At 41.6% G+C, this 21,488-nt stretch overlaps 1 protein-coding gene across 4 annotated transcripts in view; it reads right to left on the reverse strand.

Annotated features, from left to right (window-relative positions):
* Positions 1-20,375, reverse strand: part of LOC124281674 (A-kinase anchor protein 9-like) — a 146,936-nt gene extending 126,561 nt beyond the window's left edge. For 3 of the 4 annotated variants that reach the window (XM_046717611.1, XM_046717613.1, XM_046717610.1), the window contains exons 1-6: positions 20,270-20,375; positions 9,316-9,444; positions 7,991-8,041; positions 7,042-7,197; positions 6,467-6,535; positions 5,866-6,030 (exon numbers count right to left, since the gene is read on the reverse strand). In XM_046717611.1, the coding sequence (XP_046573567.1) occupies positions 5,866-6,030; positions 6,467-6,535; positions 7,042-7,197; positions 7,991-8,041; positions 9,316-9,444; positions 20,270-20,317 (618 nt within the window). In that variant the 5' untranslated portion in view covers positions 20,318-20,375. The remainder of the gene's footprint in view (positions 1-5,865; positions 6,031-6,466; positions 6,536-7,041; positions 7,198-7,990; positions 8,042-9,315; positions 9,445-20,269) is intronic. The other variant, XM_046717612.1, reaches the window with a different exon arrangement.
* Between the last annotated feature and the right edge of the window lie 1,113 nt (positions 20,376-21,488).

Genomic DNA, 21,488 nt, shown 5'->3' on the forward strand with positions numbered 1-21,488 from the left:
CCCACTGGATGACCTACAGTGTTCTAATTGTGCTCAGGAATCCCCACTGGATGACCTACAGTGTTCTAATTGTGCTTAGGAATCCCCACTGGATGACCCACTGTGTTCTAATTGTGCTCAGGAATCCCCACTGGATGACCTACGTGTGTTCTCCCATTGATGCTTAGCTTAGAATCCCCACTGATGATGAGTGTTCCATTGTGCTTAGGTGTTCTATCTACACTGGTTGACCTGTGTGGGAATCCCCACTTAGGAATCCCCACTGGATGACCTACTGTGTTCTAATTGTGCTTAGGAATCCCCACTGGATGACATACTGTGTTACTACTGTGCTTAGGAATCGACACTGGTTGACCTACAGTGTTCCTATTGTGCTCAGGGATCACCACTACATGACTTACTCGGTTCCTATTGTGCTTAGGAATCCCCACTGGATGACCTACGGTGTTCTAATTGTGCTTAGGAATCACCACTGGATGACCTAATGGGTTACTATTGTGTTTAGGAATTCCCACTGGATGACCTACAGTGTTCTAATTGTGCTTAGGAATCCACACTGGATGACCTAATGGGTTACTATTGTGTTTAGGAATAACCACTTGATGACCTACAGTGTTCCTATTGTGCTTAGCAATCCCCACTGGATGACCTTTAGTGTTCCTATTGTGTTTAGGAATCCCCACTGTATGACCTTTAGTGTTCCTATTGTGTTTAGGAATCCCCACTGGATGACCTTTAGTGTTCCTATTGTGTTTAGGAATCCCCACTGTATGACCTACTGTGTCCCTATTGTGTTCAGGAATCCCTCACTGGATGACCTAGTGTTCCTATTGTGTTCTAATTGTGCTTAGGAATCCCCACTGGATGCCCTACAGTGTTCAATTTGTGCTGGGGAATCCCAACTGGATGACCTACAGTGTTCTAATTGTGCTCAGGAATCCCCACTAGATGACTAACTCGGTTCCTATTGTGCTCAGGAATCCCCACTCGATGACCTACGGTGTTCTAATTGTGCTTAGGAATCCCCACTGGATGACATACTGTGTTCTAATTGTGCTTAGGAATCACCACTGGATGACCTAATGGGTTACTATTGTGCTTAGGAATTCCCACTGGATGACCTACAGTGTTGTTGTGCTTAGGAATCACCTAACTTGTAATTGCTTAGGAATCACCACTGGATGACCTAATAGTGTTCTAATTGTGCTTAGGAATCACCACTGGATGACCTAGTGTGACTATTGTGTTTAGGAATCCCCACTGTATGACCTACTGTGTTCCTATTGTGTTCAGGAATCCCTCACTGGATGACCTAGTGTTCCTATTGTGTTTAGGAATCCCTCACTGGATGACCTACAGTGTTCTTATTGTGTTTAGGAATCCCCCCCCATTATGAGCTATAGAGCAGATATTCTGATCCCGGTCTGGTATTCAGTTCTGCCAAGACCTATGTTCCTATCACTCACAGTTTATTAGGCACTTGTGACCTAGTCTACCTAACAACACCTAATGCCAGCCACAAACAACCAGACAAACAATAGAGCTTAAGACCACTTTGATCAGTGATCCACCAGGAAAGGCATCATCCTGATAGATGAGTCCCAAACAAGCAGATCCTGGCACACCTGAGGCAGGCAGGCATCTTCTTGGCACTAACAAACAGAGATGGACACCATGGTTTAATGCCATGTGAAAACAATGTGAAGCCTATGTGAACGCCATGTTGGGCATCCTCGTCCTTGACATGCCTGCATATAAATCAACTCACACAGTGTTCATCTCAAGGATATTTGTAGAAGTGCAATCAGTCACTGACTGGAACATCATGAACATGGGACATTTGTGAATGATGGACAATCACAAACAGCACAACATATACTATAAGACTATACCAAAGACGGAGGAAAAAAAAGAAATCTCATCACAACATCCAATAGTGCATGAAACCAAACTTGCAGATCACCACACAAATACCATGCAAAGAAAGGACACAAACAACAGAACAAGGGGGGAAAACAGATCAAAATACATGCAGTGAGTGAACAGACCAATGATATTTTAAAATGGTCACTGACGTGATGGTGATAAAGCATGCAAAATAGCAGGCAATGAATGGCCGATATCCATGACTTACTGAGCTTATTAACCATGGCTAATAGGAGGGTATATGAGCAGAAAATGACTTCTGTAAAAGGTGACCATAGTTCCTGTTTTTTGGACACTCATTTTACTCACCACCCCCAAACTTTTACTAAATACTGCAATTATTTTCAAAGAATTAAAGCAGTAGTTAGTAACTACTAACCTGCTGACTTGATTCTAAACACTAGAATAATCTGAAAATATATTTATGTCTATTACTATATGAATAAACCATTTCAAAGTAGTGGTACAAGTTACTGTTGATTCCTCTCACTCATGTGGTCAGTGCCAACATACATCAGTCTGTTCCAGCTCATACACATATCTTGACAGCCAGGCTCTGAAGCCATGGAGGATGAACAAGAAGCCTGAGATGATGAGGAATAGCATGTAACCCCAGATATCCCATCTGTGCACAAGTAGCACATAACCCCTGGTGTGTAACTTGGAGCTATTGTGGACAAGTAGCACGTAACCCCTGGTGTGTAACTTGGAGCTATTGTGGACAAGTAGCATGTAATCCCTGGTGTGTAACTTGGAGCTATTGTGGACAAGTAGCACGTAACCCCTGGTGTGTAACTTGGAGCTATTGTGGACAAGTAGCACGTAACCCCTGGTGTGTAACTTGGAGCTATTGTGGACAAGTAGCACGTAATCCCTGGTGTGTAACTTGGAGCTATTGTGGACAAGTAGCATGTAATCCCTGGTGTGTAACTTGGAGCTATTGTGGACAAGTAGCACGCGTAATCCCTGGTGTGTAACTTGGAGCTATTGTGGACAAGTAGCACGTAACCCTGGTGTGTGTAACTTGGAGCTATTGTGGACAAGTAGCACGTAACCCCTGGTGTGTAACTTGGAGCTATTGTGGACAAGTAGCACGTAATCCCTGGTGTGTAACTTGGAGCTATTGTGGACAAGTAGCATGTAATCCCTGTGTGTAACTTGGAGCTATTGTGGACAAGTAGCACGTAATCCCTGGTGTGTAACTTGGAGCTATTGTGGACAAGTAGCACGTAACCCCTGGTGTGTAACTTGGAGCTATTGTGGACAAGTAGCACGTAATCCCTGGTGTGTAACTTGGAGCTATTGTGGACAAGTAGCACGTAATCCCTGTGTGTAACTTGGAGCTATTGTGGACAAGTAGCACGTAATCCCTGTGTGTGTAACTTGGAGCTATTGTGGACAAGTAGCACGTAACCCCTGGTGTGTAACTTGGAGCTATTGTGGACAAGTAGCACGTAACCCCTGGTGTGTAACTTGGAGCTATTGTGGACAAGTAGCACGTAATCCCTGGTGTGTAACTTGGAGCTATTGTGGACAAGTAGCATGTAATCCCTGGTGTGTAACTTGGAGCTATTGTGGACAAGTAGCATGTAATCCCTGGTGTGTAACTTGGAGCTATTGTGGACAAGTAGCATGTAATCCCTGGTGTGTAACTTGGAGCTATTGTGGACAAGTAGCACGTAACCCCTGGTGTGTAACTTGGAGCTATTGTGGACAAGTAGCACGTAATCCCTGGTGTGTAACTTGGAGCTATTGTGGACAAGTAGCACGTAATCCCTGGTGTGTAACTTGGAGCTATTGTGGACAAGTAGCATGTAATCCCTGGTGTGTAACTTGGAGCTATTGTGGACAAGTGAAATTCAACCCCAGAAACTGGACCAGCTCCTGGCCACAGCCGTGTTACAGACTCTAGACACAGCTAGTGTGGAGTTTTACAGCTATATTTATGGTATCCAGACACACATCTGTCCCAGATAGTCCTGTGGCTACATGCATCCCCACCATCACTTGTGTTAGAATCCAAGCAAAGACTGGACTGAGCAACACTTTCTAAGCATAACAGTCATTGCAACAGGGAATCTGTAGAGCGTCTGAGTGTGACAAACAATGGGAAGTAACTGCAGTTGGTCAAAACAAGAACGATTTGAATGGCAACCCTTGGAAATCTCAACATTCTTGCAGAAACCAGACATGGCTTTTCTAAGATTTTTGTTTATTTAATTTTTTCAAGCTTTTCAAAAAGAAACAAAACCAAAAATGATTACAAACAAGTGAAATTCAACATTAATATTCATACTGCTTATTTCATATTAAGGTGTGTTTAAACTGAAAGTGCTCAGAGGACAAACTTGATTTGTAATTTGCTTCCTGTGTTGGCAAATTTAACAAGGAAAGCTGTTGATCATGACATTGGATGTTAACATCTAAAATGGGAATGCACACAACGACTCCTTAAATATGATTTACAGTGTATCCCAAATATGAGAAAAATTTGAGGGTTGATATTCAAATGACGTAGGATTTCAATGCAAACTAGAACTAGACACAGTATACAAACCCAATCACCTTAATGTTCAAATTGCTCTGTAAGTCCATCTTTGCATTGGAAACAGCAGGGAAATGACTAAAATATCACCCGACAAACATTCGCGAAAAAAAGGGAAAAAGATGAGATATGATGTCAACGTTCACCATGGACATGAGGGAAATATTCCACTCTGAGAAATGATGGGGAATTGTTCCTCTCTGAGAAATGAGGGAATTTGATGCCCAATGGGTACTGATGGGAATCTGTTGCCTCATGAGGAATGATGGGAACTTGTTACCCAATGGGAAATGAGGGAATTTGTTGCCCCATGGGTAATGATGGGAATTTGTTGTCCCTTGGGTAATGACGGGAATTTGTCACCCCTTGGGTAATGATGGGAATAATGTTTGGTGGCTAATTATGTGCCGGCATGCCATACAGAACCAAGGATGGTGAAAATAAACCACAGAACACTGAGCATTCTTGTTTTCTTGTGAAAACTATTTCAGACGAAAATATGTTCACAGCTTATATCAGCATTTCACCACATAGTATTCTTTCTTGTAGTTGACATATATCATATTATGCTTGTTTCAGCTGACGCTTTTCCCCATACAGGATTTGGAGACACATTAACCTCAGTCTCTACTGACAATCTTTCCTGACGATGTCATAGCTTCTACATCACCATGTGTTCTGACACAAAGATGGAGACAAAATGGACTGCTACCTGCACGTAGCATTCTACCGACACCAGTACCCCGTAACCATGACAACCAGTAGGTTATGCTAAACACTGCAGATGACTAACAGTAATTTTAATGGTAAATCTATATCCAAGAACTTCACCAACATTGTTTTCAGTACAAGAAAATGTTGGTGCTTCATCACTCAAGGGGCAGTGTCTGAGCGAGGCATCTCAAAGTTGTCTCCCTTGACCGACAGGTTCCAATCTGTCTTAGCCCAATTAGTGACCCACTTGTCAGCCTACAAAATATCTTCCCTAAACCTGTATCCTGCCCACCTCAATCAGTTGTCCTCACTCACATGAGCTGTAGCTATTACGCTACACAACCATTTCAGTAACTGAACGGAACACCAATCCACAATCAAAGCGTTAGGTACTAATAACCTGTTTAAAAGCACAAATCTAAATAATGACCATGGCATAAAGATGGCCAGACATGTATAATATTTCCTCAGATGGTAAAAAGCATTTGTTAAGCGAGCATTTACTTGAAGGATGTGTAGGACGCCTCAGAAACATGACTCTTGTATTGGGACAGACACAGCGACCACAATCCAAGACAGCACCAGATGACAGTCTGTGGCACCTTTGAACCTTCGTACAACTGTACACAAAGAATAATTTCAACTTAACGCTACTGAAAGACATAAAAATTGAGGCCTACCTGCTGGAGTTGTTGCTGGAGCAGAGACACCTGGTGGGCTAGTGTTTGTGTCTCTTGCGTGTAGTCTTGGGCAGATTTCTCGGCTGTTGCTTTGAGTCGTGAGGTCAGCTGTTGAATGATGAGGTCCCTCTGTGCCAATGCTGAATGCAAATCTCCAGAATGGATCTGAAAACGGATGTTATGCTTTTAGCAAATGATTTAACTGAATAACAAAATGTGATAGTTTTAGTTTCAACCTATGCAAACTTTGTGTTGAGTGTAGAACGTAGTTGAAAACAGTGAGAGGACATCAAGAAAAGGAAATTCACTTGTTACGAAGCTGGACAGATTGTTGTAAGTTTGTTTGTCAGTTGCTAAAGCTCTGTGATAATCTGTCGTAAGTTACACAAACATGGCAGGTTGGATTATTCCTCTGGAAGGATGGCTTTACCTCCAAAAGAGCAACACAACGGCAGTTTAAAGTTTTTTCCAATCTGCCTACGGGCAAAGTGCCAATGAGATATTCATGTCACAAACTCTTAGTTCAAGCCAGCTTCCAACATATTCAACAGACACGCTTTTTTCCAGACAATATTGTAATCAGCAAACAGTGAGTATTTACCCTCATTTCAGCCACGACCACTTTGCCTTCTGCTATGTTGTTTTCACTATCAACAGTTTCAGTCTTTTGCTGTAGATGAGAAGTTTACAAACATGTGAGACCCAGATAACCATGGTAACTAGGATAACATTAATGCAGTGGATGTCAATTTCATTGTTAACCACAAGCATCATACAACTCGCCTACAGCTACGAAACAATTCTACATTTCTATCATCTACATCTGCTTGATATTTCCAGAGAAAAATGTAATTTTTTAAGTAAAATTGATATTTTATACTTATCCTGACTCATGATCTTTTGCTTATCTCCCTTTCCTCTTCGAATGGTAGTGGAACACTTGAATCCCTTGAAGTTCCCGAAGGGGACATATAAATACACTCACCCACAAGTTATCTCCCTTTGCCCTTTCCCGCACAAACCAGTCATGTACGTGACTTACTTGTCACCCCGAAGTTAGCAGAGTATCAGCAATGGCACAGCTATAGCTCAGGGTTGACATTTTCAATCCATTTTGCAACATACCAATGTAATGCAGGCCTATTCTATCTAAGCTTCCCTGGTGGTGAGTCTCACCTGTTGTTTGGGTTGCTGTCGGAGCAGGTCGTTCTCCTGCAACACCTTGTCCAGGGCTAGCTGCTTCCCTTCAATCATCTCCTCCAGCTCAGCAACTCGTCGTGTGGCGTCCACCAGCTTCGTCTGGTAGTACACGGAGGAGTGCAGGTCCGCCTCCTACAACACAGGACATCATGGGTGTCACTGACATAGAGTGTTACATGACCTCGGCAAGGATACATCGTCAGCACATTTACACAACTAAAACTTTCAAAAAAATATTTCCCAAATAATACTCTCACTGAGGTGTATTGTATATATGTGAGATCCGTGAAGATCCGGCTTTGAATTCATCTTCAGTAACCCATGCTTGTCTTAAGAGGCGACTAACCGTAATGGGATTGGGTGGCCAGGCTCACTGACATGGATGACAAATGTCATCCTATCCTAACTGCGTAGATCGATGCTCATGACGTTGATCACTGGATTGTCTGGTCCAGACTGGATTATTTTAAGACCGCCACCATATAGCTGGAATATAGCTGAGTGTGGCGTAAAACTCAACCCACTCACTCACTCACACATGAGAGACAATGCTACATACAGTGGACATCGACATCTCAGTGTGTTTCCTGTTCTCTATATTCTTCAACAAAACAGGACCCACAACTCTAGTAACCATCATTTAGGGAACTCAGGGTATATAGACATATAGACTCATTAGTTAAGGCAAAATTAAACTCCCATATTCCAGATTTGTTCAGAAAGGGTGGAATCTGGACTTTTATTAGTTACCTCCCTTGACCTGGGAAGCTGCTGAAGGACAAGAGAAGCTGTAAATTACATCAGGACACCAGCAACAAGATATTTTCCTAGCCCCCAGACAAACTGACGTGTACAAGTTGTGCAATGAGTGAGATATAACAGCCATACTGGTTAGTCCCTGGAGCAGGTGCCCCTCCTGACCTACCTCTGCTGACCACTCCTCCCCACTGTAGCTGACCACAGAACTCTGGTCACTCTGAAATAAACAACAATCAACATGCACATGCAAAACATGCAACAACAATTGAACAACAGTGAGTGAATTGGGTATTCCTGACAAATATCACAGTGTGTCGTCTGGGAGGAAAGCCGGACAAGCTGCAGGGCACAGATGTTTACAACATTCATTAAACAAAAAACATTATGAGTGAGTGAGTGTAAAGCTGATTAGTAATAGTAACAAACAATCTGAAGATCGTAGATTATTGTTAACTCCCATATTACATGCAGAGGATGACAATTGGCAGGTGCTTTGTTCTAAACTTGATGAAATACACCACATTCAATATCCAAGCAAACATTCCCCCTTCATCGTACAGTAGCTCGTCTGGTGACAGGTAAATACAGGATACTTCCTGCCTCACATCTTCAAAATGCTGGATGAATATCTATAATCTGGTTCACTGCATCAGTACTACACAAATCTCAGCTGAATTTCTTTCCCTGAGGGTCCACAAAATACTGCCAAATCCCAAGCATTACTTAGTTCACATTACTGCTACACCAAGATCTTGATCCATCCCAGGTTACGTCACAACAACCTTCCACTGATCCAGTCCTTATTGGTCGTGAATCATCATTTCTTCCTCACTTCCCAACGATGACCACACCAATAGGAAGACATTCAGTACTGCCTGGGAAGGACAACCCTACAATTTTACACATTTCTTGGGTCCAGTATTGAAACTTTGATGGGACAAAGCCTAGTCAGGATTAGTCTCCCGCTCGATCTATTCTGACTTTAAACTCTCAACATTAGTGAGTATGTCTTTGCAATGATCTTACCGATATTTCGGCAGTATCACGGCGGGGGACACCAGAAATGGGCTTCACACATTGTACCCATGTGGGGAATCGGCATGATGAGTGAATACTTTAAACACAAGGCTACCTCACCGCCCCAAGACTAAAAGCTCAAGGAAGCTGCTGTCTGATGAGCCAATGTCAATCTTTCGTAAATCTTTTCACTGCTCATTGTTCCCAAAAGTCATTCTAACTTGACAGGAAAAGGGATGTCTTCACATTTTAGTACAGCAAATTGATTTTAATGAGAAGAGAATTCAGTTACTTATCAACTTGTGGTGAAATATCTCAACAACAACAAAATAATCAAAAGGAAATAGTAACAGATGAGGCAGTGTGCATACACATACGTGCACACACAACAGCATGAACAGTACACACACAACAGTGTACAAACAACAGACCTGCATCACTACACTACATCAAACTGATTGTGGCAACACATACATCTCCTGTGAGGGACTGCACATCACTACACGATGACGCGTCAGCGTGGCTGCCGCTTCGCTGGCTGCTCGCATCATCATCAGTTGGCTTCCGTCTCTTCTTAGCTTTCTTCTTCCGGAATGCAGCCAACTGGAGCAAAGAGAAGAACATCAGCTGCTACACTCACGTTCATCTCTGAACTTAAAACATCTATTCAGTTAAACTGACCTTTAAAGTATAATAGTAATACATAAGCTCTTCATTTTCAGGAACTCCTCTGGTGTCCTGTGAAACTAGTGAAGTGTCCTAAAGGGACTGATCAGTTTTCAAGTGTTCTCTAAACACCTCCCCTTCTTGTGTTCTGTTTTATCAGTCAAGTGTTCTACAATCCCCTGGTGTTCTGCTATCCCACAACTTTTGTTTCTAATCCAACAACTGTTCTCTAATCCCTCTGGTGTCCTCCAGTCAAAGTGTTCTCTAATCCTCTCTGGTGTCCTGTATCAGTCAAGTGTTCTCTAATCCCTCAGTCAAGTGGTGTTCTCTCAAGTGTTCTCTAATCTGGTGTTCTGTAAGTGTTCTCTAATCTAATCCCTCTCAGTCAAGTGGTGTCCTGTATCAGTCAAGTGTTCTCTAATCCCTCTGGTGTCCTGTATCAGTCAAGTGTTCTCCTCTGGTGTTCTGTACCAGTCAAGTGTTCTCTAATCCCTCTGGTGTTCTGCATCCGTCAAGTGTTCTCTAATCCCTCTGGTGTCCTGTATCAGTCAAGTGTTCTCTAATCCCCCTTTTGTTCTGTATCAGTCAAGTGTTCTCTAATCCCTCTGGTGTTCTGTATCAGTCCAGTGTTCCTCTAATCCCTCTCCTCTGTGTTCTGTATCAGTCAAGTGTTCTCTAATCCCTCAAGGTCTCTAATCCTCTGGTGTCCTGTATCAGTCCAGTGTTCTCTAATCCCTCTGGTGTTCTCCCTCTCTAATCCCTCTGGTGTTCTGTATCAGTCAAGTGTTCTCTAATCCCTCTTGTGTTCTGTATCAGTCAAGTGTTCTCTAATCCCTCTGGTGTCCTGTATCAGTCAAGTGTTCTCTAATCCCTCTGGTGTCCTGTATCAGTCCAGTGTTCTCTAATCCCTCTGGTGTCCTGTATCAGTCAAGTGTTCTCTAATCCCTCTGGTGTCCTGTACCAGTCAAGTGTTCTCTAATCCTCTGGTGTTCTGTATCAGTCAAATGTTCTCTAATCCCTGTATCAGTTGTTCTCTAATCCTCTGTCCTGTATCAGTCAAGTGTTCTCTAATCCCTCTGGTGTTCTGTATCAGTCAAGTGTTCTCTAATCCCTCTGGTGTCCTGTATCAGTCAAGTGTTCTCTAATCCCTCTGGTGTTCTGTATCAGTCAAGTGTTCTCTAATCCCTCTGGTGTTCTGTGTCAGTCAAGTGTTCTCTAATCCCTCTGGTGTTCTGTATCAGTCAAGTGTTCTCTAATCCCTCTGGTGTCCTGTATCAGTCAAGTGTTCTCTAATCCCTCTGGTGTTCTGTATCAGTCAAGTGTTCTCTAATCCCTCTGGTGTTCTGTATCAGTCAAGTGTTCTCTAATCCCTCTGGTGTCCTGTATCAGTCAAGTGTTCTCTAATCCCTCTGGTGTTCTGTATCAGTCAAGTGTTCTCTAATCCCTCTGGTGTTCTGTATCAGTCAAGTGTTCTCTAATCCCTCTGGTGTTCTGTATCAGTCAAGTGTTCTCTAATCCCTCTGGTGTTCTGTATCAGTCAAGTGTTCTCTAATCCCTCTGGTGTTCTGTATCAGTCAAGTGTTCTCTAATCCTGTATCAGTCAAGTGTTCTCTAATCCCTCTGGTGTCCTGTATCAGTCAAGTGTTCTCTAATCCCTCTGGTGTTCTGTATCAGTCAAGTGTTCTCTAATCCTCTGGTGTTCTGTATCAGTCAAGTGTTCTCTAATCCCTCTGGTGTTCTGTATCAGTCAAGTGTTCTCTAATCCCTCTGGTGTTCTGTATCAGTCAAGTGTTCTCTAATCCCTCTGGTGTTCTGTATCAGTCAAGTGTTCTCTAATCCCTCTGGTGTTCTGTATCAGTCAAGTGTTCTCTAATCCCTCTGGTGTTCTGTATGTAGTGTTCTCAGTCATCAGTGTTCTCTAATCCCTCTGGTGTTCTGTATCAGTCAAGTGTTCTCTAATCCCTCTGGTGTCCTGTATCAGTCAAGTGTTCTCTAATCCCTCTGGTGTCCTGTATCAGTCAAGTGTTCTCTAATCCCTCTGGTGTTCTGTATCAGTCAAGTGTTCTCTAATCCCTCTGGTGTTCTGTATCAGTCAAGTGTTCTCTAATCCCTCTGGTGTTCTGTATCAGTCAAGTGTTCTCTAATCCCTCTGGTGTCCTGTATCAGTCAAGTGTTCTCTAATCCCTCTGGTGTCCTGTATCAGTCAAGTGTTCTCTAATCCCTGTTCTCTAATCCCTCTGGTGTTCTGTATCAGTCAAGTGTTCTCTAATCCCTCTGGTGTCCTGTATCAGTCAAATGTTCTCTAATCCCTCTGGTGTTCTGTATCAGTCAAGTGTTCTCTCTAATCCCTCTGGTGTTCTGTATCAGTCAAGTGTTCTCTAATCCCTCTGGTGTCCTGTATCAGTCAAGTGTTCTCTAATCCCTCAGTCTGGTGTTCTGTATCAGTCAAGTGTTCTCTAATCCCTCTGGTGTTCTGTATCAGTCAAGTGTTCTCTAATCCCTCTGGTGTTCTGTATCAGTCAAGTGTTCTCTAATCCCTCTGGTGTTCTGTATCAGTCCAGTGTTCTCTAATCCCTCTGGTGTGTCCTGTACCAGTCAAGTGTTCTCTAATCCCTCTGGTGTCCTGTATCAGTCAAGTGTTCTCTAATCCCTCTGGTGTTCTGTATCAGTCAAGTGTTCTCTAATCCCTCTGGTGTTCTGTATCAGTCAAGTGTTCTCTAATCCCTCTGGTGTTCTGTATCAGTCAAGTGTTCTCTAATCCCTCTGGTGTTCTGTATCAGTCAAGTGTTCTCTAATCCCTCTGGTGTTCTGTATCAGTCAAAATGTTCTCTGTTCTCCTCTGGTGTTCTGTATCAGTCAAGTGTTCTCTAATCCCTCTGGTGTCCTGTACCAGTCAAGTGTTCTCTAATCCCTCTGGTGTTCTGTATCAGTCAAGTGTTCTCTAATCCCTCTGGTGTCCTGTACCAGTCAAGTGTTCTCTAATCCCTCTGGTGTTTTCTAATGCCACATGAGAATTATGAACCTAATGTCCTGCTGCTGGCACCTGTAACTAATCAATGCGATATCTATGTGTCTTTGTTTGGTTGATGTTTAACACAACACGCAGCAATACTGCAGCAACACAAAGCCTTATTTAACCAAATACGGACCAAGCCAGAGATTGATATCATGAACAGCTATAAACCACGTGACTGCCTGACCGCTCAATGTAAAAGAGTCGAGACACACATATGCTGGCAACTTGGGACCAAGTCTCATTCAGATCCCAATGGGGAACATTTATTTCTGACAGTGCTAAAACAATATCCACGATGTCATCAGGTGACAAGTGCAGTCAAAGGGCCTTGGAATAGAACCCAAGCAATAGCCACTGAAAGCTAACACACCATGAGCTATCCTATGAACAATAATATTGAATATAGAAACAAACATCTATACAACCGCCAATCAAATGAGTGGCAACAAGCCAGTGAACCTCGGGTCTCATGATGAAGTGATCAATATTACTGTTGGATGCACCAGCAGTTTTACAGCAGTTTTGTGTTGCGAACGTGTCTTATAGTCACGACAATAGGTCAAGGCCACTTATAATTCATGACTGCCAAGAGGGACCAACATTTATGAGTCATCTGGGAGGTGACTTTTCCAATATTTGTTGGAAACAGAATCAGAAAACGCTTAAAGACCCATACGCTTTACAGCCAAAGAAGGTTGGTTGGTTTGTTGTTTAACGCCGCACTTAGCAATATTCCAGCTATATGGCGGCAGTAAATAATCGAGTCTGGACCAGACAATCCAGTGATCAACGGCGTAGACACACATGGTTTACTGAAGACCAATTCTAACCCAGATCTTAACGGGTGGAGACACGTATGGTTTGCTGAAGACCAATTCTCACCCAGATCTTCATGGGTGGAGATACGCATGGGTTGCTGAAGACCAATTCTAACCCAGATCTTCATGGGTAGAGATACTCATGGTTTGCTGAAGGCCAATTCTAGCCCAGATCTTAACGGGTGGAGACACGCATGGGTTGCTGAAGACCAATTCTAACCCAGATCTTCATGGGTGGGTTGAAGAGATTCTAACCCAGATCTTCATGGGGGTTTGCTGAAGACCAATTCTAACCCAGATCTTCACGGGTGGAGATGCATGGTTTGCTGAAGACCAATTCTAACCCAGATCTTCACGGGTGGAGACACGCATGGTTTGCTGAAGACCAATTCTAACCCAGATCTTCACGGGTGGAGACACGCATGGTTTGCTGAAGACCAATTCTAACCCAGATCTTCACAGGTGGAGACACGCATGGTTTGCTGAAGACCAATTCTAACCCAGATCTTCACAGGTGGAGACACGCATGGTTAGCTGAAGACCAATTCTAACCCATATCTTCACGGGTGGAGACACGTATGGGTTGCTGAAGACCAATTCTAACCCAGATCTTCACAGGTGGAGACACGCATGGTTTGCTGAAGACCAATTCTAACCCAGATCTTCATGGGTGGAGACACGCATGGTTTGCTGAAGACCAATTCTAACCCAGATCTTCACGGGTGGAGACATGCATGGTTTGCTGAAGACCAATTCTAACCCAGATCTTCACGGGTGGAGACATGCATGGGTTGCTGAAGACCAATTCTAACCCAGATCTTCACAGGTGGAGACACGCATGGTTTGCTGAAGACCAATTCTAACCCAGATCTTCACAGGTGGAGACACGCATGGTTTGCTGAAGACCAATTCTAACCCAGATCTTCACGGGTGGAGACATGCATGGGTTGCTGAAGACCAATTCTAACCCAGATCTTCACGGGTGGCCAAAGGATCCAGACAACAACAGATGCACAACACAAATGTCTCCTGAACATCTTCGTAGACCAACAACAAAATCTATTGGTGTAAAAAAGATGACACATTATTTTTTCAAGTCCTTCTCAAAAGGACCACATTTTCAACATTTTTATCATGGTTATAAGGATCCATTGACTTCCATGTCTGATTTCAGACACTTTAAATATATCAAAGAAATATCCTACCATGTCCATGTCGTTAATCTCAGTTCTGCTGGAACAGGTCGAGGTCACACCGACAGAACACAAGGTCAACACACGTACACTGAGTCTACTGTAACCACGGTAACACTGTAACCTGTGTACTGTAACACTGTAACCTGTGTACCCCACTACATCCAGGCGTGTTGCATGCAGCTACCAGCTCGGAGACAGACGTAGCATCTCACGAGTCGATCACACAATCAGTGCAGTTGGTGAAATGTATTCCAACATATTGACGTGTGTAACATGCTGGACAGACACAAAGGACATGAACACTGTCATTGATTTCTTCATGTCACGGCTGATCAATACTCAAGTATTCCTTCATGTCAACAGAACTCAGTATTATGTATAAGGAGCAATGTTTAACACAATAACAATCTCCACACCATAGCTTGTGGCATTGGTAAACCTTGTGTAAACATGTATCTCACGAGTCGATGATGTTTTCACCCGTTCAACAAGCACCAAAGTAGGGATTTATCATTCAAAGCTCCAGATAATAACAAAATATTTAGAGTTCTTTAAATACAAATAATCACAAAATCTTGAAAACCTCATGTCATAACCGCCTGTGTTACATGTCAGTGTTATTTATATTGTTAAAGAATGCTGTTATTGTTGGCATTTTTCAACAACAGATTAAACTGCAACTCCAAATGTATCCTTATCAACATGGATACCATTTTTCTTTACAGACTTTATTTACTGCAACACACATGAACCCTAGTCTACCATTGTGAATAATGCACCCACAAGATGCTCCAGCTTGTGTTTTGTTATTAATGTTAATTAGACATGTATATCGGTGTTGACAGTTTATGTCTGATGTAACACTTCGGGCAGCCCTACAACAGATACATATTACAAGTCACTTGAAAACCATCAAGTGGAGAAAAGATGTGTGTTCACACTCTAGGATAGACACAGCCACTAATCCGTTGCTTCGAGAACTGTAACAACCTAGATGGACCAGTAGTTTAATTCTCATTCTCTACACATCACACATGACCACTGGTCTGAAGGGAGCTGCAGACTAGCTCAATGTGACCACTGGTCTGAAGGGAGTTGCAGACTAGCTCAATGTGACCACTGGTCTGAAGGGAGCTGCAGACTAGCTCAATGTGACCACTGGTCTGAAGGGAGCTGCAGACTAGCTCAATGTGACCACTGGTCTGAAGGGAGCTGCAGACTAGCTCAATGTGACCAGTGGTGACTACCTTGTTACTGGTCTAAAAAGACCCAATAAACTGGACACAGCAGAGAAAAACTATTGATTACCCAAAGACTATCAATACAATAGATGCCTCATGTAGATACTCACGGACGTAAACAATATCATCAGGAGCCCTGGGCATTAGGGCTGCAATGATTCAGTTTGATTCATCGAAAATCGAATCTGACACCTTACTTTAGATTTTCGACAACCATTATCACTATTTCGATTCGATATTTGAATACCTATTTAAATCATTTCCACACAGCTCAGTTTTGAGCGCTGACATAAGGTGAAACATGATTGGTTGACACCGGGATAATTATCCAATGAGAATTGTTGTTAGTAGACATCGCCAAGTTGATGGATTTCATGCTAAAAAAGCCGATTCTAGGAGTTAAATGAAATCTGATGTTTATACTTGTATATGAAGAATCGAATCAAAAATGATCAAATCGAGGGTCCAATATCGAAAATCGAATCGAATCGAGGTCTGGGTGAATCGTTGCAGTCCGAATGGTCATCATCTTCCTCGTCAGGTCTGTTTGATTGGCATTTTAGAAATGGTTGGGTAAAAAGAAAGGCAGGACACTTCATGGATGACAGCTTCTTCTAATATGGTGTGACTTTTTGGTATAGAGTCTCAGCCTCTTGCTTGACAACAGTATAACATTACAGCTTGTATCAGTCAGTAGTTTGTTTAACGCTGCACTCAGCAATATTCCACCTTTATGACAGCGTTCTGTAAATAATCAAGTCTGGGCCAAACAATCTAGTGATTGACATCAAGAGCATCAACCTACCAAACTAGGTTACAAAGACATGCATCAGTCAGTGGATCTAGCCTAACGTTTCAGTTGCTGATCATCAATTCTAGTCCGCATCTTCACAGTGCGTGGTACTTACAAAAGTCATTATTGCTAATAAGGTTTCTATTTCTGCCTCCAACACAGTTTAATGTCAAATGCATGACAATGTGTGCCAACATCTAACTTTCCTCTAGTTAGTGCTAGGAAATACTTGAAGGGCTAGTACTTGCAGTGAACCAACATTCAAAGGGGAAACATGTGAAATTCACTGAAGGGATTAACCTCAATGATGAGACTCTCCGTAATGATCCTGGGATATTCCAGGTATAAGTACAATAAATATGATAAATTTCAACGTATTTACGAGGCCTTCATCAAGTTATGGACGGGAAGTTTCACTGTAACAATTTTGTATGAAGAGAGTAAAATGTAGTGAGTATGGTTCTATACCGCTTTTAGTAATATTCCAGCAATATCATGACAGGAACACCAGAAATTGCCTTCACACATTGTACCCATGTGCGGAATGGAAACAGGGTCTTCAGTGTGACAAGCGGACGCTTTAACCACTAGGCTATCCCACTGCCCCGACTAAACTGTAAAACAGCGACAGAAATACAACTAAATTGGCTTCAATGATCCACAAGCACCATACTATTTGTGCAACCCATCAGTCCCTGCTGTAGGCCAGGATTCTGCAGTTGTGGAATATTTGGAAGAATTGTCCTCTTGACTCAGAACTTGACAAGATGATATTTGTGCAGAACTGATGCAGAATGTTCAATCCTTCTGCCATACAATCTCCAAACTATACTGCAGCAATTCTCAATACAAAGCAAACGACGGATCTCAGTATATAAAAAGGTGCACGTTTTGGTATTTCTGTGTTAGGACAATTTAAAGTAATCATTTTCAGAATTTGTGTAGCTTTAGGTTAAGAAAAATAATAAACGTACAATTTCATGTCCATGTTCTGCCTGTTCTTTCACAAATCACAGATACATTTGTCCAAAATAGGCTCAATTTAAAAAAAAATGGCTTAAGATATGGCAGAACTTTGTGCAGAACGCATAAAAACTGGTTGAAGAAAAGATATAAATTACATGGAATATTTCAGACTGGGCAAAAGGTGTGATCCTATAAGGTGTGTAAGGCAAGTTTAGAACAAACACTCTCGGTAAGAGTTCCTCCCGTCCCCCCATCCCAAATAATATTATAAATTAAGATATGCTACAATTATTAACAAAACCTAACACAACAATTACTAGAGAACTCACAAATATAACTGGAAGCTCCAAAATTAATTACAACATATAGGGTCGAACGTCTTTGCGTTACCTCTGATAATCTGCAGAAGAAAGAGATGGGGGAACGGACGGAACTCTTTCCACACTCTCTAAAAAATGTGTACAGGTATAGGTAACAGGAGCAGTGAGTGAGTTTAGCCAGCCGCACTCAGCAATATTCCAGCTATATGGTGGCGGTCTGTAAATAATCGAGTCTGGTAACTGCATGGTGCCATGAATGTAAGGAGACCATCATGTCTAGGGTGTTGTTCTCGTAGGCCGGGCAAGTCCAGGTGTCATTACAACCCTTCCTGTTTCATGGTACTTGTCTCAGAATCTAGAAATTACACATGGGATACTTCCTACCATTTGCCATCTTGTATGCTCACTTACATTTTCAGTCTGAGGAATTTAAGTATGTGATTGCTCTTGTCAATTCCCCAAGGGGCACATGCACTTCTGTTTCTGTGTGCATGTGCATCGTGTGCTCTTCATGCATGATAGAAAATATTATTGTGACTAGCTATTGCGTTCCGATGCAAGGTCATGATATATGGTCACTTAACAACAACTTCAATCACTTCATGAGTTTCCTTGTTTTCAGCAATGAAGTATATTTTCCACCCTTTCAGAAAGGTAGGCACTATTTTGTGAGAGTCGAGACACAGAACCTTCAAAATGTGTACACCTGCCAGTATACATGTTTGACATGACTTGCCCGGTACACATGAGATGCTATCACAGTTTAGCATGTTGAACCAACAAGTACAACAACATGACAAACAAAGGCTTTAACCACTGAGCTACCCTACATCTCGCACAATCATCATAGTTACTTATGATCGAAATGATAGAAAACAGGAGGATATTTATCTCTCCCCATAAACTGACTGAAATATAACGATGAACTATGCCATGTTGTCTCAGACCTACTGAGCATGATAAGTGTAAAGAGAACAAAAGCTGTTCTTGCTCACACAGCCAACTATTCTCTATATTACCGGCTGATGTTTGCAAGTAAACTATTCAGCATGTTTCAGTAATTTTACATGAATATAATTTAAACAATAATGCACTTTTGAACCCAGGGCTCCAGATACATTTTCAACATCAGGAGTACGTACTCCTAATTTGTTCAATATACGAGTACTGGAAAACCTTAAGTGTACATTTAGAGTACTGAATGGAAATTAATGAACTATCAGTAATCTTGTGTTTCGTTTCATATATGCACAACAATATTGCTACTTTTGTGTAAACAGGGCAATAAACAATAAAACAATACTTCTTTTCAGATAAATATGTATGTAAATGATTCTAATACCGTACACCATTGCTGTGGTGCGTATCTGCTACGTTTTTAAATTATTTCCTACCGTATCGTGCATATTTTTTTTCCGTACATACGCCGATACTGCCCTTATCTGGAGCCCTGTGAACCAATAGTTCATATTTGCATCCAATTATGCTGCTGATGAAATAGATAATTTTAACATGATAAAAATCACAAAACAACCATTAATTCTTGTTCTTGTTTTCCACCTTTCCTCAACTATCTATTTCATGCTTTGAAGTGTTAAAAAAGTGCAATCCACAAGCCTGAAAATGTTTGAGTCACAGGATAAGCATCCCTAACATGACCAAATAGGAGGAAGGCATTGAGCTAAAAAAAAATTATTTATCTCATTTTTATTTAAAATTTCAAAGAAAGTGAATAAATATATATCTGCTGGGGGACAAGCTGTTCACTGGTTTCTTTGTGATGCATCCATTGGTAATCTGTAACCTATTTATACTGCAAGACGTACACCTGTATCAACATTAGGAAGCACATCTGCTGTAACTCTGATAAATGGTGTCAGGTTACATACTGACAAGATAACACTATCCGCCAAGGTTGGAGGGAGCACATCCCCCCTCCCATCCCCATCTGGCAAACTGCTGGCCAAAGTGAAAGTAACGATTTCAAGATTGTCATCACCGTTAATAGGACAGTGTCTAGGTTTTATGTGCAGAAACTGCGATTTTGTAGTTGCACAATGTCATGATGATCGAAGTCAAACATGCATAACGATGAAATGATGCATGACAGACAGCCTGTCAATCAAAATCAACAGGCAAACCGGAAATGCACTTTCTTTTCGTTTCAAGGCAGATTTCGTACTATTACAGTCCGGATTTCACAAAAATAAAACCAACGCACCAAACAATATCAAAGCGAACCACTTTTCTCTTTTCCATAGCGTTCTTGTAAACTTTTACTGCAGGCATATGCCCAATCACATACCTTGACACGTTGGCCTTACCGGTGCCAACATGTCTTGAAAGCCACAAAACGAATACAACGCTCGTGAAACAAAGCAAATAACTGGAAATTGTGCAGAAATTAATCACCTTCTCTTTTCCTGCTTCTAATTTCTTCTTTCTTTGCTCTTCTTCCATCTTTATTGGTATATTCTAGCGATTTTGTCAACAAAAACATCTGCGGCCATTTTCTTCCATCGCGTCGCTTAGAAATGCCACAAATATATAGAGTTATCCCCCTTGTATGCTAGACTGAATGAGTCTCTTTTCATAGGAGTATTGTTGGGTGGCTAGACTCCACTCAGTTTCTGATTTTTTATAATATCTTTAGAAAGAAATAATTCCTTTTAAACTGAAAAGTGAGAAGGCGGAAGGGGACATGTAACACAGACTATTAGGTGGCATATAATTTTGTCTACAATAAAAACAGTACTTTGACGTAGCTAATTTAACACCTCTCTTTGATCTCATTGTCAATATAATTGAAACGTTATCATTGCATAATCTATATACAGTATCGGTTCTTGATCATGATATTATTATCTACAGCGGATAGTTGAATGTACAAGGTTGACGCGAGTCTGAAATACGGACGCTGAACAACGCTGACAATTGCATTTCATGTGTTGCCATAGTTACCACTGATACCAAAAGTACAGTATCGTGCATAAACAAGTCCAAAGATTATCCTAGTCAATGTTACTTTTGTTATAGCATTTATCCGAAGTTGTTTTGAAATAGAATTCAATATTTATATCAAGGGAAAACATTCTATGTTATCATTACTCAAATATATGTTTGTTGAGAAAGACGCGTCTAATTTCCAAATTATATATCCTGTCACAAATTGAATTTTCTATGCGTTTCTGGAGAATTAAGGACTCATTATTATAAACCACCCCTAGATTTTCGAAGCTCTCCTAGTGTGAAGATGGCCAAACATTAACGTTAACTTAAGACTATCTTAGCGCTAAGAGAGCTTCGAAAATCTTAGCCCATGTGTACTTCGTTGGAAAAAAAACATCACCATACACACGAAACCATACACATAAGTAATTACTGTAGTCTGTCTCACAGTCCCTGAACCACAGTATTTCCCCTACTGCCTTACCCTCCATGCCATTCTAAAGCCTAACTTAATGGACCAAGTCTAGATTTCCCTGAATCTCCCAACTCACTGGTGCTCCTTTTCAATTTGAACAGGTTTATTTGTTACTATCAAAATCTTCAGGGACTAAGCGTTAGTCTAAGAAGTAATTAAATTCACCCGTTTATAAGCGTTGTGTGTGTGAAGTGACACCGTGACTCG

This window comes from Haliotis rubra, unplaced genomic scaffold (assembly GCF_003918875.1).
Source record: "Haliotis rubra isolate DU_JTF1 unplaced genomic scaffold, ASM391887v1 Scf288, whole genome shotgun sequence".
In the NCBI taxonomy this organism is placed as follows: domain Eukaryota; kingdom Metazoa; phylum Mollusca; class Gastropoda; order Lepetellida; family Haliotidae; genus Haliotis; species Haliotis rubra.